This window comes from Onychomys torridus, chromosome 10 (genome assembly GCF_903995425.1).
Source record: "Onychomys torridus chromosome 10, mOncTor1.1, whole genome shotgun sequence".
NCBI lineage: Eukaryota > Metazoa > Chordata > Mammalia > Rodentia > Cricetidae > Onychomys > Onychomys torridus.
Window position 1 is genome coordinate 94,616,769 of NC_050452.1, and position 24,314 is coordinate 94,641,082.

The following is a 24,314-nucleotide window of genomic DNA, read 5'->3' on the forward strand; positions in this document are numbered from 1 at the left end:
GCTTAAGATGTTCATTAGTAACTCATTAAAGACTTAGCTACAGTCCAGTGGGTGTATCTTGAATATAATGATGGGCTGAATGTGTGTGCAAATGTGTAGACACATAATTAGAGAAACCGTCACATTCAGGGATTAAGAGTATACAATGTGGTCTTTGAAAAATACTGTTGAAAGCAAGTGACCCCCAGATGGTATTATATTTTAAATTTGCTTACTCTCCAGGTCATTTGTTCTTCATTTAATTCCTAAAGGTATTTTTTAATGAGTTCATTCTCTCAGGATTAAATGCATGACGTTTTGTGTGAGGGCCTTTCTATACATCATTGTGTTTAGTCCTCAAACTACAACAATGTTGGCCTAATTACCCCTTTATCAAGTAAGAACACTGTGATTTAAATGGTTCGGGTAATGCATCTTGAACATAATGAAATTTGAACCAGAGTTTAAAGCTAGAGAGTTTCAGATATCATTTAACAAAGCACTGCTATTTTAAACATGAAACCAGCCTAGATTAGCCAATGCTATTAGCTTTATTTTGAGACTTCATGAAAGCAGCACCTTCTGAATAAACTAATACCTTTTGTGGTTCCTTAAAGGACAGGAGCAAGTCACAGCCAGCATCTATTAGTCACTTACTATCTTTAGCTCTCAATCCTTTCTTCCCTAATAATGACTTTTTCTATGTAGTAAACACAGCAGGCTCAAATCATAGGAGTGCATTACTCCTCCCTGTCCTGAGGTCTAAATATTTTCTGCTGGATTTCCTCTCTTTGCTTGTTAGCAGGTGCAAGGTGAAACAAAAGGACACTAATATACAATACATAGCTTTCACAGGTAAACATGAAATTGTGAATTTTCATGATTTCCTTGGGATGAACAAAGGAGACACTGTTATAGTTCCAATACCCAGTATCAGCCCAGGCTCATTGGTTAAAGGGCTGGCATTCAGTGGGTGGGGCTATGTTTTAGATTCTCTCCCTCAATCTCTCTTCCTGTGTGTCACTCTCCCTCTCTGTCCCTCTCCCTTCCTCCCTCTCCTCTTCTCTGACCTCACCCTTTCCCTCTTCTTCCTAATCACCATATGTGAGCTGCTAGCAAATTTGAATCCTCTGAGCCTAATTAAATCTTTCCTCCTATATAGTTTATATCTCAGATATTAGTCACAGTGACAAAATGACATGAAAAAATTAGGAATTCAATAGGTTGCGGGACATAGTTGAGAAAAAAAGTCTATGGAAATGGAAAACAGCTTGAAAATTACAGCTAATTACATTTGCAATTAACAAAAGACAAGGTTTTCAAAATCAGGAAGGTAAATAACTGAGTGTCTGCCAAAGAGAAACTTTTTGGGATACTGAGATGAGCATTTTCCTAAGAAAGAGGAATTGGAATCTAGTCAATGTACTATCTCACTGTACAAGACTCCTCATGGTGAAGCTTTAATAATTGCCAATCTTGAGTTTTGTTAACATAAGGCAATCTTGAAATGATGAATTCCTTCTGAATCAATTGCATAAGTAAAGAGGGAGTAGAGAAAAATTATTTAGAATTCTATATAAAATAAAATTGGTAGGACTTAATTGGGTGAATCTGAGCAAAAATTCACTCAGAATAGTCAGTCTAAAAAAAGTAAAAATCACCAAACTTGTATCTTCTGGAATAAAAATATATTCTTTTCTCCTTTTAAAAGATTTATCTGCTAAAGTATTTATAATTTCATAATAGAGGAAAAAACAACCTAAAATTAAGAAATCAGTGAAAGGTACGGCAAAGAGCATATGAGAAGTAGTTCCAACCCTGGACTTTAGGAAAACTCAGATCACAGTGACTGCTATGGCTCCACCAGATGGGCTAAGTATGAACTATGCAAGACGCTGCAGACAGGAAAATGCTCATGAACCCTGAAAACGTGGATCTGTTGACTCTCCTTTGTTAAGTAGTTCAATGGTCCTCCAAAATGCTAGACAGAATGATGAGGTGGCTCAGCCTTCCCACTCCTACATAAGCACCAGGGGAAAATGAAAGGACACCCAAATAAAGCATGCTACATGAATGTTCATGCAGCATGACTACAAGCAGCCAAAGAATGGAAATAATTTACATTTCTATCAACTGACAAGTACAATGTAGTGTGCCTACAGTGGAATATTTTTACAAAATAAAAATAATTAAGTAATTATACATGTTAGATATGAATAACTTTTAAGTGACTAAGCGAAAAATAGCAATCACACGAGATATGCATTATATGAGCAATTTATATGAAAAGTCTGGGAAAGATTAATCCATAAGGAGAGAAAACAGATTTTTTTTCTGGCTTCCAAGGGTCAAAAGGTAAAAGGCACAGGGATGCCTTTACCAAGCAAGGTTTTCTTTCTGGAATACTTATTATAATAAGATTAAACCAACTGTGACAATTGACATCATTTAAATATACTGAACTTTAAGTTACTTCTATATTATATAAAATATACTCAATAAAAACGGAGTGCCTTCCATGACATTTTTGAAAGGGATTATTATATTAAATATGTCCGGGTTTTAAAAACTATGCTATCTTTTATGAATTGATGTCTCACTTCTTTACCATGAAAGCTCTACATTTTAAAATATTTTTTATAGCCATGACTCTGAAACTGAATATTCTTTCACAAAAATGGGAATAAAAGATAGTGCCCGTCAATTCAAAGCAAATTCGTACAAACTGTCCATTAGATCCTTCACAAGGACTTTCTCAATACTGTCTGAGAAGTGCTATACCACCAAAGAGAGTGAGTAGGGTCTTTCATAATAGTGAGTAACTGTCCACTCAAAAAACTCCAGAAAATATTTGGATTGCTTGGAAGAAGGGAGATGGCACATGCATAATAAATTGCATACTGGGCAAGCCTGCCTACCAGGAGCAAATTCTCACAATCCGTGTGGGAAAGGATGACCTAGAGTTGCAATCCAGGCTCTGAGAACTCAGAGACAAAGGAGACTCCCAGGTGTACTGGAGAGTCAGGTTGGCCTACTTGGTGAGCTCCTAGCCAGTGACAGACCTTATCTCAAAACTGAACAACCACATCAAGAACACAGCAGAGCAACTCACACACAAACACACACAAGAAAGGGCATTCTTTAGAAACTGTTATCAGTTTGGGAGTCTATTACATCCTTAGCCTTAGTGGTCAAAACCTTTTCAAAAGACAAGCTAAAGGGAGACAATGCAGAGAAGATATTTTCTTTTAGGAAATTCATGTTATATAATTAAAACAATATTCTTCATGCCACCCTCAATTTGAACTTCACTTAATCTTTGCTTGGCATTACTCTTTGCTTAGGTATGTGATTTTCTGGGTGTCTACTCATGACTTTATAGGTCAAAGGTAATCTGTAAATCAGTCTTATGTGTCTGAGTGCTACATCTTCTCAATCTGCTGACTGCAGGGTCTATATTAAGTACTCCATATTTATGAAGATACTTTATATTCAGCCAGGCAATGCCTTACTATTGGACTCTTATGTTTCTTTTCTTTTCTTTCTTTCTTTTTTTTTTTTTTTTTTTTTTTTTAAGACAGGGTTCCTTTGTGTAGTTTTGCGCCTTTCCTGGATCTCACTCTGTAGACCAGGCTGGCCTCGAACTCACAGAGACCTGCCAGGCTCTAACTCCTGAATCTTAGGATTAAAGGCATGTGCCACCACCGCCCATCCCTCATGTTTCTTAATTTATTCCTTCTTTAAAATCTTACATATCTGGCCTGGAAATGGTGGAACACACCATTAATCTCAGCACTTGGGAGACAGAGGCAGGTGGATCTCTGAGTTAGAGGCCAGCCTGGTCTACAGAGCAAGTTCCAAGACAGCCAGGACTTTTACATAGAGAAACTCTGTCTCCAAAAAAAAAAAAAAAAAAAAAAAATGAACAACAAAAAAACCTTACATATCTAATATAATTTTTGTTGTGTTTATAAACACAGAAACAACATAGAAATGCTTACGTGAGAATTTTGAAAAAAATCAAGGTAGATTAATTGGAAAATATTTAATGTTTTTCAAAATTCAAGCTTTTCTTTGCATGTCTGTTTTAAATTTCCTAGATAATTAAAGAATTTTATTCATTTTGATTTTCACTATCCTGATATTTTGTCAATACCACACATTGTTTTTTCTGTTTGCTAAGACCATGGTGTGTGTGTGTGTGTGTGTGTGTGTGTGTGTGTGTGTGTGTGTATTTGTGTGTGTGTTATATATTAGAATAAAAGTGATGCCCATTAATTCTGAGGAAAACCTCTTATTTATTATTATCATCATTATCATATTATAATATATATTATAGTATATGCACTATATAGACTATAACATATATTAATAATAATTTTGAGACATTGTCTCAGGGGGACAGGCTGACTCCAGGTTCACTCAAATTCAGCTGAAGGTTACCTGAACTTCTGAACATCCTTGTCTCTACTTTTGAACTGCCGAGATTCCAGGCATGTTCCACCAAGACCAGTTACTATGCGGTCTGGGCAATGAACTTGGGGTCTTGCATATGCTAGACAAGCACTCTACCCTCTGAGCTCCATCCCAGTCCCAAATGTCCTACCATGACTTTTCTTAATGCTTCATTATACTGCTGCAAATATATTGTAAAGTTCAATATTTATTTTTGGTACTACTTATATTTTTTCATTAATAAACCCAGCCAAATTTGTGAACTATTCTACACCAATTGTAGTGACAGAGAAAAATTGTAGTTTTCATATATTCCTACTTTTTCAAGATATTCATTAGACCATAAAAGGTTAACTATTTTAATTTCTCATATGTTATATGAATCGAAAGCATACATTATTATGTTTTTTTATAACGGTACATGTAAAAGCAAGAAGGCTATGTTCTTCAGGGCTAAGCCATAAAATATGAATTGAAAAGCATACTGCCTTCACTTTGCAGAATAACTTTAATTTTTAAAATAAGAGCAAAGGTGTCAAATTTAGTGTTAATTTGAAATGATTAATGTAAAAAAAACCAAATCTTCTAATTTTTAAAAAAATATTTTTACACATACATGAGTATGTGTGAAACCCTAACATGATATACTTATGATAATACTTATAGCTAGGTCTAGGGACAAGATTTAGAATTCTGATTTAAATTTGTATTAGGAGAATTACTTTGACAAGGAAATAGATTACATCAGTAGTGGCAAACAAATAGAAGCTATCAACAATGATATCAGTAAAGGCTTTTCAAAAACACGATGACCTGGTTTACATCTCTGGCATCCACAGAAACAAGACAACATGTTTGTTATGTGCTGGTAATAACAGCTCTAAGGTCAATATGCAGGATCCCTAAGACTCTATTGCTAGCCAGTTTTAACCAAATCAGCAAACTCGGTCCCAGTGAAAGACCTTATCTAAAAAAATCAGGCATAAATCCCCTGAGAAAGGACCTAGAGGTTGACTTCTGACCTCCACACTCACAGGAGTAAACTGGAACAAAAGAACACACACACACACACACACACACACACACACACACACACACACACACAAATACTTGACTATGGTCCTGCATATTACTTATCGTATTTAACATCAACTTCAAGGCACTCAGATTTATACAAAATGTTTATAGATCAAACAGAGGGCTAATCAAATCTCATTATTCATATTTTGGTGTGCAGAGCATTGATTACTCTGAAAATGTAGTTGATATATTACTCATAGAGATTTGCAACTAGACTAGCTTACCTGACAAAACACTTTACATTTTTGATAGGTTTTCTTTGACAAGAAGAAAATTTATAAGCAAACAAACAAAAAATCAAAAAATGCCCTTCCACCTCGGGCACTCTGACAGAATTTCAGTAAAAACAGAAATGGTAAGTGAAAACAAAAATGCAATTAATAGTGAAATATAAATCTATCAATTAAAAACCTGGAAAAAGTAGAATAAATTCCCTCTTCTTTTGAATGCATGCTCTTTATGAGCAATTGCACAGTTACAGAAATGGTCTCTCCATCAAACCAGCACACTGTTGCTATTGAATATTAACTATCTGATTGGCTTAGAGATATTTTGCCAATCAGAATCAAGAAAACAAATGTATGTGATAGGTACTATGGCTGCTTACAAAAAATTACAAATGTCAGCAGCATTCTAATACTGAAAAAGAAAGAATAGAGCAGTCTAAAGCAGAACCAATGACTATTGGATATTTATATACTTTATAATTCAATCAACATTAAATACCAAAAACCTGATTTTAATATATATATTAAATACTCCAAAACTTGATTTTAGTGTATATATTAAAATAAGGTATATTTCAATCCCACAAAGCGATCACAATATATAAAATCTGAATATAAGAAATTGCTATTTCATTCTTAACATGTACACATTTCTCAAAGATTATCACTACAGAAAAATTCACGTATAATATAGTTCCAGGTACAAATGCAAAAAAAATAGCTTTTCAGTTGTGAAACTTCATATTAGAAGTTTTAAATAAACTGCTATAAACAAAACATGGTGTTAGAATCATACTAGTATTTAACATTTTGGTATTCAGAAAGTATAGTGAGTTAAAATGTATCTATTTTAAAATTCTTTAAAAATTGACTAATATGGATTATAATACTGGTTGCATTAGCATTGAAGTCACACACCAAAATCATGACACACATTTTTCATACAATATATCTAACCATAAAATACTTAGAACATTGCTACTCTTACAAATCACCTATGCTGGCAAACATAAATATTTCAAGGATAATTAATTTCAGAAAACAGCAAAGTGAAGTAGAGCTGAGATGTCAACCTAACTTCTTCACAAACATAAGGCGCCTCTTCAGAGAAAAGATATAAGATAAAATATGTAGTAAAATGTCATTTTGGACTTGTCAAACTTTGTATCATTTTAGCAATTTAAAAATGTCTAGATTAATAAAAGCACTATAATATTAAGTAGCATACAACTATGAAATTTCTTTTTATAGAAATAAAATATAGAGAAACATAAGTAATTACATACAGAGCTGATCAGTCTTTTATTCTTATTAAGAACTGTCCATTATAAGTAACTTAGACGTAATCTAACACATTACCTTATAAAATCCATAAATATGTAACTAGGGATTTATTTTTAACAATAATAAACAGACTTGCAGATGAAAAACATGCATAGAGTACTTCTAATGTTTTCTAATTCCTTTTCTCTCTCTTTGAAGATGCTATAAAAATATGATTTCCTGTTCATCACAGTATGCCGACTGATCACCTTTTCCATCTTCTTGGTTGTGACTCAGTATAAATACAAGGAAAGTCTGAATCAGTGAAGAAATATCGTAGAGCCATGGTCACTTTTGCAAACTTCAAACCTTTGACACTTGAAAGTAGCTACAGAATTGATCTCCTACTTTAAGGTCCCACATTACACTTTGATGTCCTTTTACTGACAGTCAAAAGGAGTTCCAGGAACTAAGGGTACTGCTGCTATCCTGTAATCTACTGGGAAAACTGAGGCACAGGGATTGCAAATTCCTGGATAACTATTAACTTACAGAGACTCTGTCTAAAAGCACATTGTAAAGTTCCGGGGAGCTGGTATATAGCTGAAGATGTAGAGGGATTGATTAGTATGCTCAATTTTCTGGTTCATTCTCACCCGGAAAAAGCTCCAGCAACACAAATTACCACTACTTTTGATTCTCCAACTTCCTTTCCTTTCTTTGAACTATATCTATAAAATGACACAACATAGATTTATTTTGGTGCAACCTTAGTGAAGCCATGAACTGGACATCACTATTCAATTTCTCCAGACTTGGTTCATGACACATAGATCCTGTAGCTCTTGACAGTCATGGGAAACAGAAAAAGAGGAACACAGAGACACAGACTGTGGACAGATAAACATAGAACCAGAGACACTTCTTATTTACAACTGCATATGTAAAAACATATATAATGTTCATGCACTGATTATTTTGCCTCCCAGGGAAAACACTGGCCAGACAATGTGGGCTAATGTGAAGATTATTCAACTAGCATCAACATTATAGGGATTAGTCCTTTAGCTTAGTTCCTAATTTTATCTATGTGTAGAACACATAAGACTCCATCACTTGATAATTATTGGTTGTTAATTAAAGGTGTGATTTAAGTATCTCTACATAGTGGTTAATAATTTTATATAGATAATAATAATATTGATAATAGGTTTGTGCATATATATTTATAAATTTCCTACGAACCTTGAATCACAAGATTCAAGTAAAAAAATTTTGTTGTTGCTGTTTATCTGTTTGTTTATCCAAGACTCAGGTTAAAGGTAAGGATAATTCTGTACTTGCTTGCTTACTCCTTAGGAGTTTAGATTTACTTCAAGGTAAATAGGTCATGGGAAAATTATGGGAGATTTATGAAATGCCTAACACTATCTCAGGAGTTATATATTTATTATTTATCTGCTGGTAAATATAACCCTATAATAATTTTCTTCTTCCAGATGAAAACTAGGTATTTTTAAGGTACTTTAAGTGTCCGAAGGGCAGACATACCAGTCTTTTGTACACCACCGTTAGCTTTAGCATCAAGGAAAGTCTCCATGTGATGAATGAATGATATTAACTAGTTTGCTGAGAAGAAGGGTAACAGTTAGTAGGTGGCAGAGCTGATTTTTTCAGCATTTCTTTCTGACTTTAAAACCTAATCAGTCTGCTCTCAGAATATATACAGGCAGGTGATTGAAACATCTGTTTCACTTGCTCCAGTATTTCCAAGACAGTGGAGATGATATTGTACGCTATGAGGAGTGCCTTGATTGAACTTGGGTTCAGCTAGGAGTAAGACCCGAGCCAATGAAACAGGTCCTTGGTGAGCATTCCCTTGAGTGTTGTTTATAGCTGTGTGACACCATTCAAGGTACTTTCCCATTCAGCACCTCAATATTTGTATCTATAACTAATGATGTCAATAAGGACAGGTAATGCTAATAAACCCAGGGAAGTGTTGTGAGGAAGATCTGAACCAAACAATCTTATGTTTATGGCCACAGGAGCAGTAGGCATCTCAACTAATTATTTGCTCTGAAGGAGGGACCTCCAATCAAGTTACGATTGAGAAAGGTGGACTCCATTTTTTCTAAAGGGCAACTTCACTGGACTTCAGAAAAGAACAGAAGAGATACCATCAAAGTATTTTTTTTTTGAAAAAGGACTTCATTAAGTAGCATGCATTTATTTCTATTGTCTGATGGTTCAAATTATGCAGTATTTCCTTGAGCCTGGATTGGCAGGAACACTAATCATTTTTATCCTGTTATATTTGAGCTCTAATCAGCAGTACATGTCTCCATTTATGAGCGAGCAATCTGGGCCTCAAAAGCTGGCCATTAAAGGCCTTTCTTTTCTGCAAAGTTAGAAATGGCATCACAGGAACTAAAGAGAAGGCTTTCTATAGAAGGTGGAAAATGCACTCATATTTTCCATGGTTCAGAGTTTTAAAACAGGAAAAGTAGGAAAGATAAAGTTTATCCTTAGAAAACCTCAATGTTATTTGGGCTGCTAAGGATAAACAACATTAAGGTGATCTGGGTAGTGTAAATACAAAACAAGACCATTTTGGCTCTTAGTATAAACATAAAGTATACTAGTAACTTTTTAAAAGTATTTACTGCTCGGAGTTTCAGGTATTTATTCTCTTTTCTGTCTCTGCCATTTAGTCTCTCTCTGGCTATCTCTCCTCTCTGTCTCTCTGTCTTTGTCTCCCCCTTTCGTGTATGTATGTGTGTGTGTGTGTGTGTGTGTGTGTGTGTGTGTGTGTGTGTGTGTGTGTGTGTATGTGTGCTCATTCAGATTGCAGACCCCCCAAAAGACCCATGACTTATGGGGTTGTCCATGTTTAGGGTTTACTGGTACATATGAGGTATATGTTTTAGAAAATCTGAGATATTGGTCATGAAATGATGACACTCTTTATATCACTGTTTCATTTTAAATAACCTTCCTCTAACAGAGTAGTTTTAGAGTGACTTTTGAACATTAATTTGTGTATATTAATATGTACCATTATATTTTTTCTGAATATCAGCAATAAATGAAGCATCTGTCATGGTCAGCTAATTCTGCATTGATATAATTACTAAAACAAAAGTAAACTGTGGGACAGACAAGGAAATTAATGTTTGAAGAGTTGTAATTCAGAAGTTGAATTCTTTATATATGGTATTTATTTAATCCTCAAAATAAGCTAATAAAAGATTTTTCTGTTTTGATTTTTAAGTAAAATAGTATAATTTAAATGCCTTTAGATGTATGGATAATTAAAAAAGGAATCATTTTAAAATGAGCTTTTCTTTTCTTGTTGCATGGCACAAAATATTAAGACTATATAAGAGCTGGATCAGGATTACAAAAGCATTACTGAACGACTGAAAAACTTCCAAATTTAAAATAATGGGTCAGTCAGAAAACCAGGTGAGCTAATGAAACTAAAAATTAATTCCATGGCTTCACTACACAAATATTCGGAAATGCCCTAAGTAGTAGCACATAAAGCTATGTCCACTTATTTTGTTCTCAGAAGCAAGAGACTATGGAGAGATTAACACTTCCATTTTAATGTAAAACCAAGGACCATTAGCAGAAAACTTTAAAATGTGAAAGGGAACATATATAGAAAGGTCAATTTACTAGTTTTTAGTGAAATTCAAGGAATGTTGAATTGAAAGTTGCGCAAAATATAGGTGATGATTTCATGTTGAAGAAATACACAATTAAAAAATTTTTTGAAATATTTATCATTTAAATAATTACCAGGAAGTCTACATGAACAATGGGAGAGTGTCTATCATGAGCTTCATCAGTATTTTCTATAAAATGATTTTTCGACATGTAGGCATTCTGTTTCCTTTATATTGAAAAAGTTGTGTAATGAGAACAACACGTTTCTAGTAAGAGATCACAGTTTGTGCTTTGTATACTAAAGGTTATATGTAGTAAGAAACACCGATCCAAAAAAAAAAAAAACAAAACTACTTTTCATTGGAAAGCAAACTCCATTTTCCCCTAAATGTTCATTTTCTTACAATAAAAATGTTCTTTAAGTACAAAAATATGCAAACTAAATGTATACTAAATAATTAATGTAATTAATTATCCAGGTGATGATATTTTTCCCTATCTTGTTAAATCAAATCATAAAATATGCAGGGGTGCTATTTAAAAAATGAAAAGTAGACAAATCTTTTAGGTTCCTTTCAGATGCCAGTGGGGACTTGAAGAATTTCTACTGAAAAGTTGTAAATTTGTAGCTCAGAGTATATGTAATGGTACTTCCTGATATTTATGTAAGGTCAGACACAGCTACCTCATCCCAAAGAGAAGATTTCAAAGAAAGGGTCTTTTATGAGGAAGCATGACTACAGGATTACACAAAATCAACAGCACTTACCATGAACTACAGGTGCTAAAAGCATCATGAGGATGAGCAGCTGTGGTGGCCACATGGCTGTGTTCTCAGGCAAGAAGGCCTCAAGAATGAGTGTTCTGAAGGGAAACCAAATGAGTATGTTTCTGGTTCCTCTTCTGTATTCCAATATCAATGATTAAAAACAAACACAAGAGAAAGAAAAATTCCTCAAAAATAAACACTGATATTCCAAGTCAGACACCTGCAAAAGAGAAAAAGAAAAGAAAAAAAAAAAAAGGAAAAGAAAGGGTAGGTTATCCAATGAAGACATTTGTTATGTTAGTTTCTTGAATAACTCTTGTATTTTGAGCCTAAAACATGCTTCTCTTTCTTCATTATAATGAGCAACAATATCACATACAAAATGAATAAGCAATCTAAAGGCACTATTTATGCAGTTATTACCAGTTTATTTCTCAACCTCAAGCATGTGTAAAATAATTCTGTCTCTACTGGACAAATTAATTTAAATATTCTAATGCTATTATGTAAATGGAGATTTACACAGGGGGAAGTGACTGGTTTAAACATTTTCCCCAAATAAAATGTTTACTTAGCATTACAATAAATGTTTCACTTATCACCATTTGTGTAAATAATTTGTAAAAATAAGTTTTGAAAATCATGGTATTCTAAATATTAAATACATTGTTTTTTAATAATTTCATAAGATCATTGAATATTTACATTTATATGAGAAGATACTCTTATAATTCATTGTCTAAAATTTCAATACTGAAATTCAAGTTGAAGAACTGTCTAAATCACAATTTTGATGACTTCACTTCTAAAATTGTATTCTCTTTATGTTATTCTAGACAGTTTTTGATTTTGGCATTTTTTTAAAACAGGGACTTACACAGCTCCTGCTGACCTCAAAATCACTATGTAGCTGGGAAGCACCTTAAGCCCTTGGTTCTCCCAACTCAATCTTCAAGTGCTGGGATTATAGGCAACCACATCAGGTTAATCTTCGTGTGGTTTTGTTTTAAAATAAACAAATAGACACACAATAAATTGGTAATGTTCAACATGGTTACATTATGAAGCCAATTCACTGAATAGAGAGCACTAAACATTCTTTAGTAAGCCATGTAACTGTCTATAGCCTTAGACAACATGAAATCCTGCCAAAGATGTTCTCTCTGTATACAGGGCACTATAACTTTAAGTCACTTTGCCAAACAAGATTGATGTAGTTGCCCCTTTTTAAAAGTTTGCTCAGATTTCCATAAAAAATAAAAATATTGAGAGAAAAATGATCCCAAATTTGATTACACTGTTTTCAGAGTCAGCATCTTTAAACCTTATCAATCAAGTAGAAGTTGGGTTTTTATTTGAAATTTCTTCCCCTTTTGTTCAGCCCTAATGATTAAAGTGTATTTTCAAAGTTTTCAGATACAGAGTATAAAACAGTAAAATATTATAAAAAGTAATTTTCAAAGTAAAGATATTTACTGAAGAATTATTATAGGTTAGCTGAGCACCATTAATACAGAATTGCAAAATTAAAGTGTTTCAAAATCCAAAATTTTTGCACAAGTGAAACTTTGATTGAAACCTTTGTAAAAAAAAAAAAAATCCTGTTCAAAAGCAATGCACAGAAACAATAAAAAGAAAAAGGATATTTTAAGTCATATATCACAACCTGCACGACACCTATGAATTGCTAATGACTATTCCAGAGTCATTAGGACACACATAGTAGCAATGCTTTGCAATATGCCCTACAGAGAGATGCTATTTAAGCTCAAAACTGATACATTAACAAGACCTTTAGATAAAGGTATTATTATGCATTTGGCAGTAATGCCTTATATTGATAGATACATACTTCATAACACATTCTAGTCAAATACACTATGGCAGAAGTATAAGCCATCATAAGTATATATCTGACTTGATTTAAAGCTGATGATAGTGCCAGGCATGGTGGCGCATGCCTTTAATCCCAGAACTCAGGAGGCAGAGGCTGGTGTATCTCTAGGAGTCCCAGGCTATCCTGGTCTACAAAACGAGTTCCAGGACAGTCAGGTCTGTTACAGAGAGAAACTGTCTCTAAAAACAAAACAAAACAAACAAACAAAAACTGCTGTTAGCATATTTTCTGGTTTTTGTCTCTTCAAATTGTCCCAATTTCCTTTTTAAAATCAATCCAATCTACTGTTATAAAGGATGAAACATTGGAGGCCATTCTGTAAGTTTTGAAGGAAGCAAAAGCCAGTTTTAGGTCCCCTGAATTGGAGTTGCCAAACTGTCTACTCTTTCTGTACCTCATTGTTCATATATGAATTCAATACGTATTTTACCAGGTGGTCTAAGAGTTCAGTAAAGGCAATCAATATTAAGAACCTATGAAGATTCCTGGCAAAAGCAGGGATTCAATAAATGAGAAAGGCCCTTGTTCTCACTTAATGATGGGATTTGAATTTGAAAGCTGAGTTATAAATGGCAAATGAGAATACAGTTGTGTGCCAGGAAGCTAGAAGGGCATTTGATAGGAGCTGGGGAACTTCTGTGTGGAAAGCGGGATTCAATCATAAGCTACAGTGTAATCATAATGCTTTTAGAAGGTTAAATTGAACATGGTATGCTGAAGAGAAAAACAGAGACAAGAAAAATTCCTTGGACAGGCAGAGTCAGTAAGATATCTGCCAGAGTTAGTGTGGTGGGCCTCAAAGTGACTTTCAAGTCCTGAACGGAATTCTAAAATACAGAAAACTGGACCCCAACAACAATGAGAAATATCACTGTTACTGATAATATTTTGTCAGAGTTGAAGAAAATAAATCAGAAGAGAAAAACAAACAAAGCTTACAATGGGTAAGAAAGACACAGGAAAACCATAAAATTTGGAACAGTGGAGAGAAGCTGAAGAAAAGCATGGCATTTAGCTAGTATCTGCAGTGCCTACATTCTTCCCTGTAACTTTGCATTTGATCAGGCAGATCACAGCAAGATAGCAAAAGTCAATGCATTTCCACGTTCATTTGTATTTTATTTTCTTTCAATTGATTTTGTTAGACTTAATTTTATTGTTCCATGAAACATCTGCTGAGCAAAGTCTATAGTTTGAAGGTATGGTTGGTTGAGACAGATGCCTACCTCCATATAATTACATTTTAAATAATCACACCTATGTCTGTGAGGAAGCAAATCACCTAGGATGGTAATGTGAATGAGAACTTTTCTTGAATAAAGGTCCTCTTTAATTGTCTTTCTGACAATGTTATAATCAAGTAAATGTTCATTAATATTTGCAAGTGTGAACATAATAAATGTTGCTACTGGAGGCGTTAGGGCAGTACATCTTTTATCCACAAAACAGACTGATGTTTTCTACAGAATCACTTTCTTGGGAAATTGCCCTTCAGTTAACCTGTCTTGAAATCCTATCTGGCACTAGGATGGAACTTATTTCCAAGAGAATCTGAATAAGGTAAGATTTTTCACCACTGATACGTTTAATCATAAATTAAAGCAACTGGTTTTAAACTAAAGATACACAAACACCTGTGAAAATATTATGGAAAATAATTCAATTATCTACAATCAGATAATTTAAAATTAAAAAGGATGGATGCCATATTATATTCACAATACCCAAAATAAATCCTTTGTTCTTTACAAGTATAAATATGAGATCAGGGTGGTCACTCAATGGTAAAGTGTTATGAGGTCAGAAGGTTCAATTCTCATACCATCAAATGAACTCATATAATCTCCAAATTTTATCAGAACTTTGAGAGATACTTGTAGGAGAGAAACACTCATTTAAAACTCATACAAAAATTGTCAATTCTTTTGATATGTCATCCATAGTACTAAGTTTCCATGAGAAACACAAATCAAGAGGAGTATGTAATTTACAGGTGGGACATTCAGAATATAACAGACAGCTTCTCTGAATAATTAAATTAATGTGAAATAGGAACATGAAACAAAATTTGTAGAGTTAAAGTGACAGAAGTCACCAGGCAGGGTTGGCACACACCTTTAATCCCAGCACTCGGGAGGCAGAGGCAGGTGGATCTCTGTGAGTTCGAGGCCCATCTGGTCTACAGCTCAAGTTCCAGGACAGGTTCCAAAAGCTACACAAGGAAACCACAACAGCAACAAAGACAGAAGTCCTCTTAATAAATACCAACATTTTAAAGCACTTCTTATGTTAACACTGTTCTGCAAATACTCCACACACTAACTCACTGTTTTAAACTATAAAAAGATTCTTACTCTTTACAATGATCCCATAGGAAGGTGCATTTTACTCCTAAGTGCAAGGGAAGAAACTGAGGAACATAAATATTGGAACACTTACCAAGGTCTCATTGTTTAAAAAAAAAAAGTACCTAGATCTGTGCCTGAACATTCCTAAGGTTTATTCTGTCTACTGTGTTTCATAGGTCCAGTTCAATACTGATTCAACATCATCCCTAGGAAATAGGATGGATCTTTCAGCATGACATAATTACTATTTAATTTACATGTAAGAATGTGATAAAGATCTAGGGAATAACTCCAGAGGAAATATTCTGCTTCATAGAATCATATCACAAGTGGAAAGCCTCACTAACTTTCCTGCTGAATAAGTCCCATCTGACATCAGACATGTATATAGTTCATTTACATAGATTCTAATACCATAGACCTATTTCATTTCTGCTTGCTCTGAGTGTGGAGCAAGACACTGGCTTCATTAGTAAAGGAACCTAGTAACTATAAACTTGAAAATCCTCAGGAGCAAACAAAGTGCTTTATAAGTTACAGAAAAAGTTAAAAATAACAGAAAAATAATAATTCCCAAATAAAAGGTTTAAAAGAACTTTAAAATGTATAACTATGATTCCAGTGACCATGACTTTAATTCTGTTATTTATCATCCTATAATGGGAATTAAAATTATTTCAAGTGTTATGGAAAATAAGGAAACTATATTCAAAAGAGAATACTTCTGTGACTTTCTCATGCTTATTTTAACATCAAGACACAAATTGGTAAGTAGTCCAAATTAACTTTAAATGTTTAAACATTGTGGTGATATTGTGTCCCCCAATATATTGTGCACCCTAATAAACTTATCTGGAGTCAGAGAACAGAACAGCCACTAGACAGACATACAGGCCAGAAAATGGTGGCTCATACACCTTTTATCCTATCACTTGGGAAGTAGAGATCCATGTGGATCTCCTTGAGATCAAAGCCACACTGGAAACAGCCAGGCATGGTGACACATGCCTTTAATCCCAGGAAGCAATGGCAGGAAGAAGAAAGGTATATAAGGTGTGAGGACCAGGAACTAGAGCTCGTTTTTTTTTTTTTTAAGCTTTTAGGTTTTTAGCAGCAGTTCATCTGAGATCCATTCCGATGAAGACACAGAGGCTTCAAGTTTGAGGAAACAAGATCAGCTGGGGAATTGGCAAGGTGAGGTTAGCTGTGGCTTGTTCTGTTTCTCTGATCTTTCAGCCAGTTCACCCCAATAACTGGCTCCTGAGTTTTTTATTAATAAGACCATTTAAGATTCATTACAAAACATTGTTATTTGTGTGTGTGTGTGTGTGTGTGTGTGTAAATATCGTTGTTTATGGTTAGGGGCAGAATAGAAAAAAATAATACATTGTAGAAAGACCTCCAAATGACACCATATTTGCTGTGTTTATTTTGCTTCTGTCTGAACGGAAGTTGACCAGCAACATTAGAACAGACACCAAAAGAACCAAGACCAAGGGACAGTACCATAGAAGTCATGAGAAAGAAATGCATCAAAAGAAAAAGTAAGAGAAGTGGGACCACTCCTAAAGTGGGGTTCCTGCACGGAAAACAGTTTCATATGTTGGCTTGGATAGCATAATTTAATATATTAGAAAGATATATTTAGTAAAGCCAATTTATATGCCTAGATTTCAAAAGTTTTATAATTAAACACATGATTGTTATAAATATACTAACTTGTATGTACAGATGTGTCTGTATATGCTTAATATAAATGTATATGTAACCACAGAGAATGACATAAAGCCATTATCACACCTTTCATATTTTATCCAATAAATTCTGAAACTCAAGTCATAAAGAAAAAGGATATATGAATTTTTATATTCTAATGTCATCATTACTTAAAAGTCTGTAAGTGTATTTTATATTATCAAATTAAGTCAAACAGTACAAAATATTTGTCATTTCATTTATAAAAATAGAATGAATGATTCCTGAAGAGACATACAAAGCTTTATGTCATACATAGGTAAACAAATTATTTAAGTATAGTAATTTGACTAAGACAAAAGTGTTTTGGTTAATGGAAAGATGAGGAAGTAAAAGGATGAGGCATAATCTTGCTAAAGAGTATAGAATGTACATAAAGAGCTAAGCACAAAAGTAGACATACATGTCTCACTTACAGGCCTTTGTACCTCATACTTGATTACTTAGACTATCCAAAGCATACAAAACTTGGGGGATTGAAGTGAACTCAACTCACTCAGTTCGTACAGTTTGGTGATGACTATTATCAGTTTCCCTTAGATTGTAAGATATGCTATATTGTTATTTCATATTATATTTGATTCAATCATCCAAGCATAGGCTCATTCTAAACAAAGAGGAACAAGTGAAATGAAGAAATAAAACTTGAAAATATCTGGAGAAAAGGGGCTGTCCAAAACATTTTGACAAATAATATAGATAAGGGAACTTGCTCATTAAATTTTATGTTCTTTTTTTTAATTGAGAAATTTTTAAAATTTATTTTACCAAAGATGCCCCTCTTCCCTCCTCCTGCCCCTTCAGTCTCCCCCTCCCAACCCACTCCCCATTCCCTCTTACAAGAAGATAAGGCCTCCCATGGGGAGGTACATTTAGTAGAGGCAGCTTCAAAACCCTCCCCCTGCCTCAAGGCTGCACTAGGTGTCCCATCATAGAAGAGGGCTCCAAAAGGCCTGCTCATAAGCAAGGGGCACTAAGATCATGATGGGGAAACCTACAGAGACAACCAAATCAAATTTTATGTTCTTAATTAAGACATTTCCTAAAATGGTTTAATTGCTTTGGATTGTTGAATGACACTGTTTGGGTCCCTGCAAATGGCTTCTTTTCCGCCCTTTGTTTGTAAAGACTTTTTGAGTTACAGTGTAGAAAAGTAAATGGTGTTTCTATAAGTCCATTGTTTCTTTGGTCACTTTTCTCAGCAGATCTGTGAATCATAAGGAGAATTCGGGAGCACCTAGTTTACAAAGTAACTCAAATTGCCAATCTGTACAGAAAGATATATGTTGTCATTGTTCATCGTTTGATTCCCAGCTAGAAACAAAGCAAGGGAACACAGATTGACTGTGATGGAAAATCTATAAGACACAACCCAGCTGGCAGATTAATACAAGCAGGATAGCTGGATCTTTCAAGCTACTATTGAATGATCCTCAAAATTTATTTTATAAAAATGGCAGATTAAGAACCTTGGAAAGCACTGAACCAACTTTATGTTAGAATGTTTTCCCTTAGTATAGTGACTATATGTGTGCTAATTTATATCTTGTGTCTTTTAAGATAAACATTTATAGTTTCTGGGTTTCATTTTATTAACGTGTCTATCATTGCAGAATAAGATAATAGTATATATAAAGAGATGCAAAGATGCATTTTTTCTTTCAATTAGATATTGTATTAATGATGTTTTTTCGTAAAAAATATTTCCCAAATTATCACAAGACAGCTGCATTCAGAAAGATAAAACATTCTTGCCCTTATAAAGACTTACCACTAAACTATATTTAATGATATATACGCAGCATGACAAGCTCTAATAAAGAACATTAGACCCTGTACTCTTTCTTCTTTCAAAACAAAATAATAAAGGAAAAATGATCACTTTGTTATATGATAGAGTAAGATGATAATTTTATATATGAAACAAACTAATGACATTTAAAATGGGATGCAATCATTTTTATTCTGTTCATTCACTGCTATTGAAAATGGATATTATATTATCATGTTGACAGTAAAATAAGGGTATTTTATAGGGCTTTGGTAAGGAGAATTTACTTTTACTGAACATCATATTTTCTTTGAAGCATAATCATCTCCATGCAATTTATTTATTTTGTTTAATGACTTCTCAATATATTGCCCTAAGCTTTCCTTTTTTTCTCAAGAACTATAGTGTTCTGTCCACATGAAAGTCAGACACAGCTTGTGGTGGTTTCTGTTGGCATTTTAGAATCAGCTGATTTTGAGCCCTCTTTTTCTCTAGATATTTTTTACATGTGAGTAGGCTGACATAACCTACAACCAGTACATGTGTCATTAATGTCATATAATACTGTCAAAGCATGATAACCTTTCCATTCCATTCTTTGCTTTTTAAAAATGTTTCTGTATGTTCACTATGTAACCAGAATTATAATCAATAGGTCATTTTATTCAGGATAAAGAGATGCATGAAATGTTTCAGATATGTCCTGCCTTTGAATTAATTAGGTCATTGTATTAATTAAGGTATTGACAATTATACAATATGAGGCCCTGGGACCTAGAAACCAATGAAGGTCATTATTTCAGCCATAAAATTATTAGAGGTATGTTGAATATAGTTTAATTTTATGATTACAATGATCATTATTAATAATTAAAAATTTCTCAGCTAATAAACTGGTATCCTTTACACTCACTGTGATTAAAACTTACAGAACAATGGACTCAGTGGGTAGTATTTATACACTTGTGAATATTCATAGGCTTGTTGAGATGAGAGGGGGTCATTGAAGGAGTCGGAGGAATGCTGTGGATATCACTCTGTATAAAATGCTGATTGGCCAGTAGCCAGGCAGGAAATATAGGCGGGACAAGCAGAGAAGAGAATTGTGGGAGGTAGAAGGTGGGGAGGAGAGACACTACCAGCCGCTGCCATGAGAAGCAACATGTAAAGACACCAGTAAGCCACAAGCCATGTGGCAAAGTATAGACTAACAGAAATGGGCTAAATATAAGAGTAAGAGCTAGACAATGGTAGGCCTGAGCTAATGGCCAAGCAGTTTAAATAATATAAGTGTCTGTATGATTATTTTATACGTGGGTTGTGGGACTGTAGGGGCTTGGTGGAACCTGGAGAGAAGCTCTCCAACTACACAGGAAGGATATTTGGGAATTGATGGAGGAAAGAAGGAAGAAAAATAATGTAATTCTATCTAAATTAAAAATATATTTTATAATAGAAAATAAAACATTTTGAACTTTACAAAAACAATAGAATTCTGCATTGTATTTGCATTTCTCTGATATATATTCTTTTTCCTGGATTTTTTTTCTGAAATACATGTATAAGGTTTGAGATCATTTTAAAAGCCAGTTTATTTCTTGTTTAATTGTTATTTTATCTTCTGCACAGTGGCTATGCCTTAATCCTCAGTTACAGGTCTGCTTCTATAGCAGTGGCCTGGCCTCAGCATGGTGCAAATCCTGTTCCCGCAGGTACTGATGCTGCCGCTGCCTTTAAAGGTAGCTTTAATTAAGTCTCTATCATTCTATTTATAAATACTACTGAAGATTCAACAGCTGGGGTAAACCCTGCTAGCTCAGAGAGGCTAGGTCACAATTAGCTAACCTTCCCTCCTCTGCCCAATCAGAAAAAGCTGCAGCACTCCAAACCCCACCCTACTACTTCCTCTCTCTCTCCAGCCCTTCCCCATACGCTCTGATACTTTATGATTACTTTCTGTCAACTAGTTGCTGATGCAACTTCCTTACCCAAGGTTAATTTGATTTAATTTACACAAATACAAACTTGGGGTTCAAAGTGTGATTGAATATCCCCCAATTGTTGTTCGTTTATTAGTTCATTTTGTTTTACTGAGACAGGGTCCTGCATGATCCAGGCTGGCTTAGAACTTGCTCCATAACCCAAGCTGGCTTCACACTTCTGGTCCTCATGTCTCTATATCCCTAGTGGTGAAATGACATGTATATATTACTACGTCTATCTAATCAATTCACTTTGGCTAGTAAGTGACATGAGTTCCTTATTGTTTGAACAACAACAACAAAAAATAATGGATAAATAAAATAAGATGTTTCAGCAGCGAAGAGCAGTTGAGTAGCCAAGTTTGGTTCTCACCACCAGAGTCAAAAAGCACCATATTGAATTCCCAAAATACTTCAGAGACTCAGAAGAAAACACAAAGAGAAGGCCAAAAAGAAAAGTGACTGGATGCCAGAACACCCAGTTTCCTCTTGAGTAAAATACCTGATCTAATTCAGAAGTTCCCTTGAATTTTAAGAAGCTTTAAAGTATACATTTTATAGCTCATTAGACCAAAAGCATCCATTAGCGTCTTGGAGACATGACCTCTCCATTTCTAGGTCTCCCTCTCTCTATGGCTTTGCCATTTCACTATAATCTCATGAGAAAGCAAAAGTGCTCTGACATTATTACCAGAATCTTTCTGACATCACTAGAGTCATACTTACACAAATAATATTCAATGTGATCATATGAACTTTAAAATTAAACAAAAGATCTAAAAATTTCATGAAAAAATATATCATTAATCCTTCTGGCCTAGAATTATATCCTCAATGGCCATAAAAATTACTCTGACATACATCAACATTTTACAGGCTATGGGAGACTGTTCCAAATGAAAGTGATTATTATTTTATGTTCTATTCTCCAAGCAAATTTATAAGGAAATAAAAATGAAACATGTGACTTCAGACATTTTATGGAGAAATTAACTAAAATAGTTTAATATATGTAAAATGTACAAAGTCCATATTTGGATAATTATGGTCTGTCAGAATAATGAAAACCCTTAAAAGCTTCTTCAAGCCTTTTTATAAGGGAAGTAATGTAATATATTAAGCATTAGAAGCTAACTAGTTTTTCATCACTTCTTCAGTAAAAATATATGAGTGCATACTATGGCAGAATAAAGTTCTTTAACATAACAAACATAAAGAAGTTTTATAATAATAAGTTTGGATATAATGCCATCAACCCCAAGATTTACAGTGGAAGAGCCATTTTAATTATAGTCAGTGTCTTCAATTCCCTAATCCCAGTGAGGAGAAGTTTGTCTCAACATGTACTCTATTCTAAGCCACTGCCCCAGTCCCACACTTCTAGGCTGGGCGACATCAGTCCATGACTCAGATGCTCTGAAGAAAAGTGCAACTAGAAAGCTATTTCTGCTGCTTTGAGCTGCAGGGTACACAGTTCGAGTTTCTGATCTCATGACTGGACTAAGTACATTGTTTCTGAGATTTATTTTACAGAGGGTTAATATCCTTATAATAGAAATAGTGAGTTATCACTTGCATGGAATCATGTTTGTTTATGTGTATCATTGATGACTGATGGAAAGCGCTATGGTCTTTGAAATACAAATATTACTACATAATGGAAACAGAAACTACCAATGCAATATATCTTGATGTCTTGTAGCATTCTCTCTGAGAACAAAAAATTCCACCTTAAAGGGAATCTCTTTAACCCACAAGGTAAACAACTCAAAAATAGCATTAGGAATTCCCTGAAATGAATTAGATTCACTAGGTCCCTCCCTAGAATAAAGGAATAAAGTCTGCTGAAGCTCTCAAGTAAGTGATGCTGTAAAGAAAACAGACCAGACCAGCTGCCTGGAAGAAGCAGGCATCAGCTGAACTGCCTGGAAGATGTTCCCACCAACTGAAGCACCTAGAAAGGACACTCTCCACCATGCTGAACTGCATGCACACTGTGCAGTGTACAACAAGCTTTGTGAGCTGTCACCATGTTGTAGTGGCTTTGGTGATGCACATGTCTTTGAGAAATTTCTGTTTCTGTAAGTAACCCTTCACTCACATTCATGTAACAACCACAATAAAACTTATTTGTTTGCTTTGACTTTGGTTTACAAGTTGGACTTTGGTGATACCCATAATGGTCTGTTATGGGCTCCCTATCTTGGTTGAGCAGACATGTGATGCATTAACCCAGGAAAAGTACTGTCATACAACACTTGACCACACTGTCAAATAAAAAAAAAAATGAACTAGGAGTAGTTTGATATAACAAGAAGGCTTATGCAGCTATAAGTTTTTCTATGTCCTACCTGGTCCACAGTCACTCAGACCCAAGTAAACACACAGAGGTTTATTTTAATTAAAACTGCTCAGCCATTAGCTCAGGCCTACCACTGACTAGCTCTTACACTTAAACTCAGACCATTTCTGTTCATCTATATGTCACCACATGTTGCATGGCTTCACCTGTGTGCCATAACATGCTGCTCCCTGGACGGCGATGACATCTCTGACTCAGCTGCCTTCTTCCCAGAATTCTCCTTGTCTGCTTATCCTGACTATACTTCCTGCCAGGCTACTGGCCAATCATTGTTTTATTAAACCAGTGTACAAAAGCATTACCCCACAGCAGCCTTATTAATTGCTTCTCATGCGGATGATTTTTGGAATTTATGATCTTGAGGGTGGTACAAACAATGGCTGCAATACAGTTTAGCTGTGATGAAGCCAAAACTTTCTGAGAAACTATGAATATAGGGATTCCTAAAAATAGAATTAAGCTGGGCATGCTAGTAATGCCTTTAGCCCCATCACTCAGAAGGCAAAGGCATGTGGAGCTCCATGAGTCTGAAGCCAGTTTGGCTTCTACAGCAAGTTCCAGGCTAACCAAGACTACATATACACAGTGAGACACTGTTCCAAACAAACAAACAAACAAACAACAACAACAACAACAACAACAAAAAGAATTGTTAGAATGTATCAGGAATATATTACTATATGACACATTCTCAAACTTGAAAGTTTTATTTATTTCTACACTGTGGTAGTATTGTATTCCCCGAAATATT

At 34.5% G+C, this 24,314-nt stretch overlaps 1 protein-coding gene across 24 annotated transcripts in view; it reads right to left on the reverse strand.

Annotated features, from left to right (window-relative positions):
* Adgrl3 (adhesion G protein-coupled receptor L3) overlaps positions 1-24,314 on the reverse strand; it is a 763,485-nt gene that overhangs the window by 477,777 nt on the left and 261,394 nt on the right. For all 24 annotated transcript variants that reach the window (XM_036200955.1, XM_036200954.1, XM_036200934.1 and 21 more), the window contains one exon: positions 11,449-11,668. In XM_036200955.1, coding sequence (XP_036056848.1) covers positions 11,449-11,503 — 55 coding nt within the window. In that variant the 5' untranslated portion in view covers positions 11,504-11,668. The remainder of the gene's footprint in view (positions 1-11,448; positions 11,669-24,314) is intronic.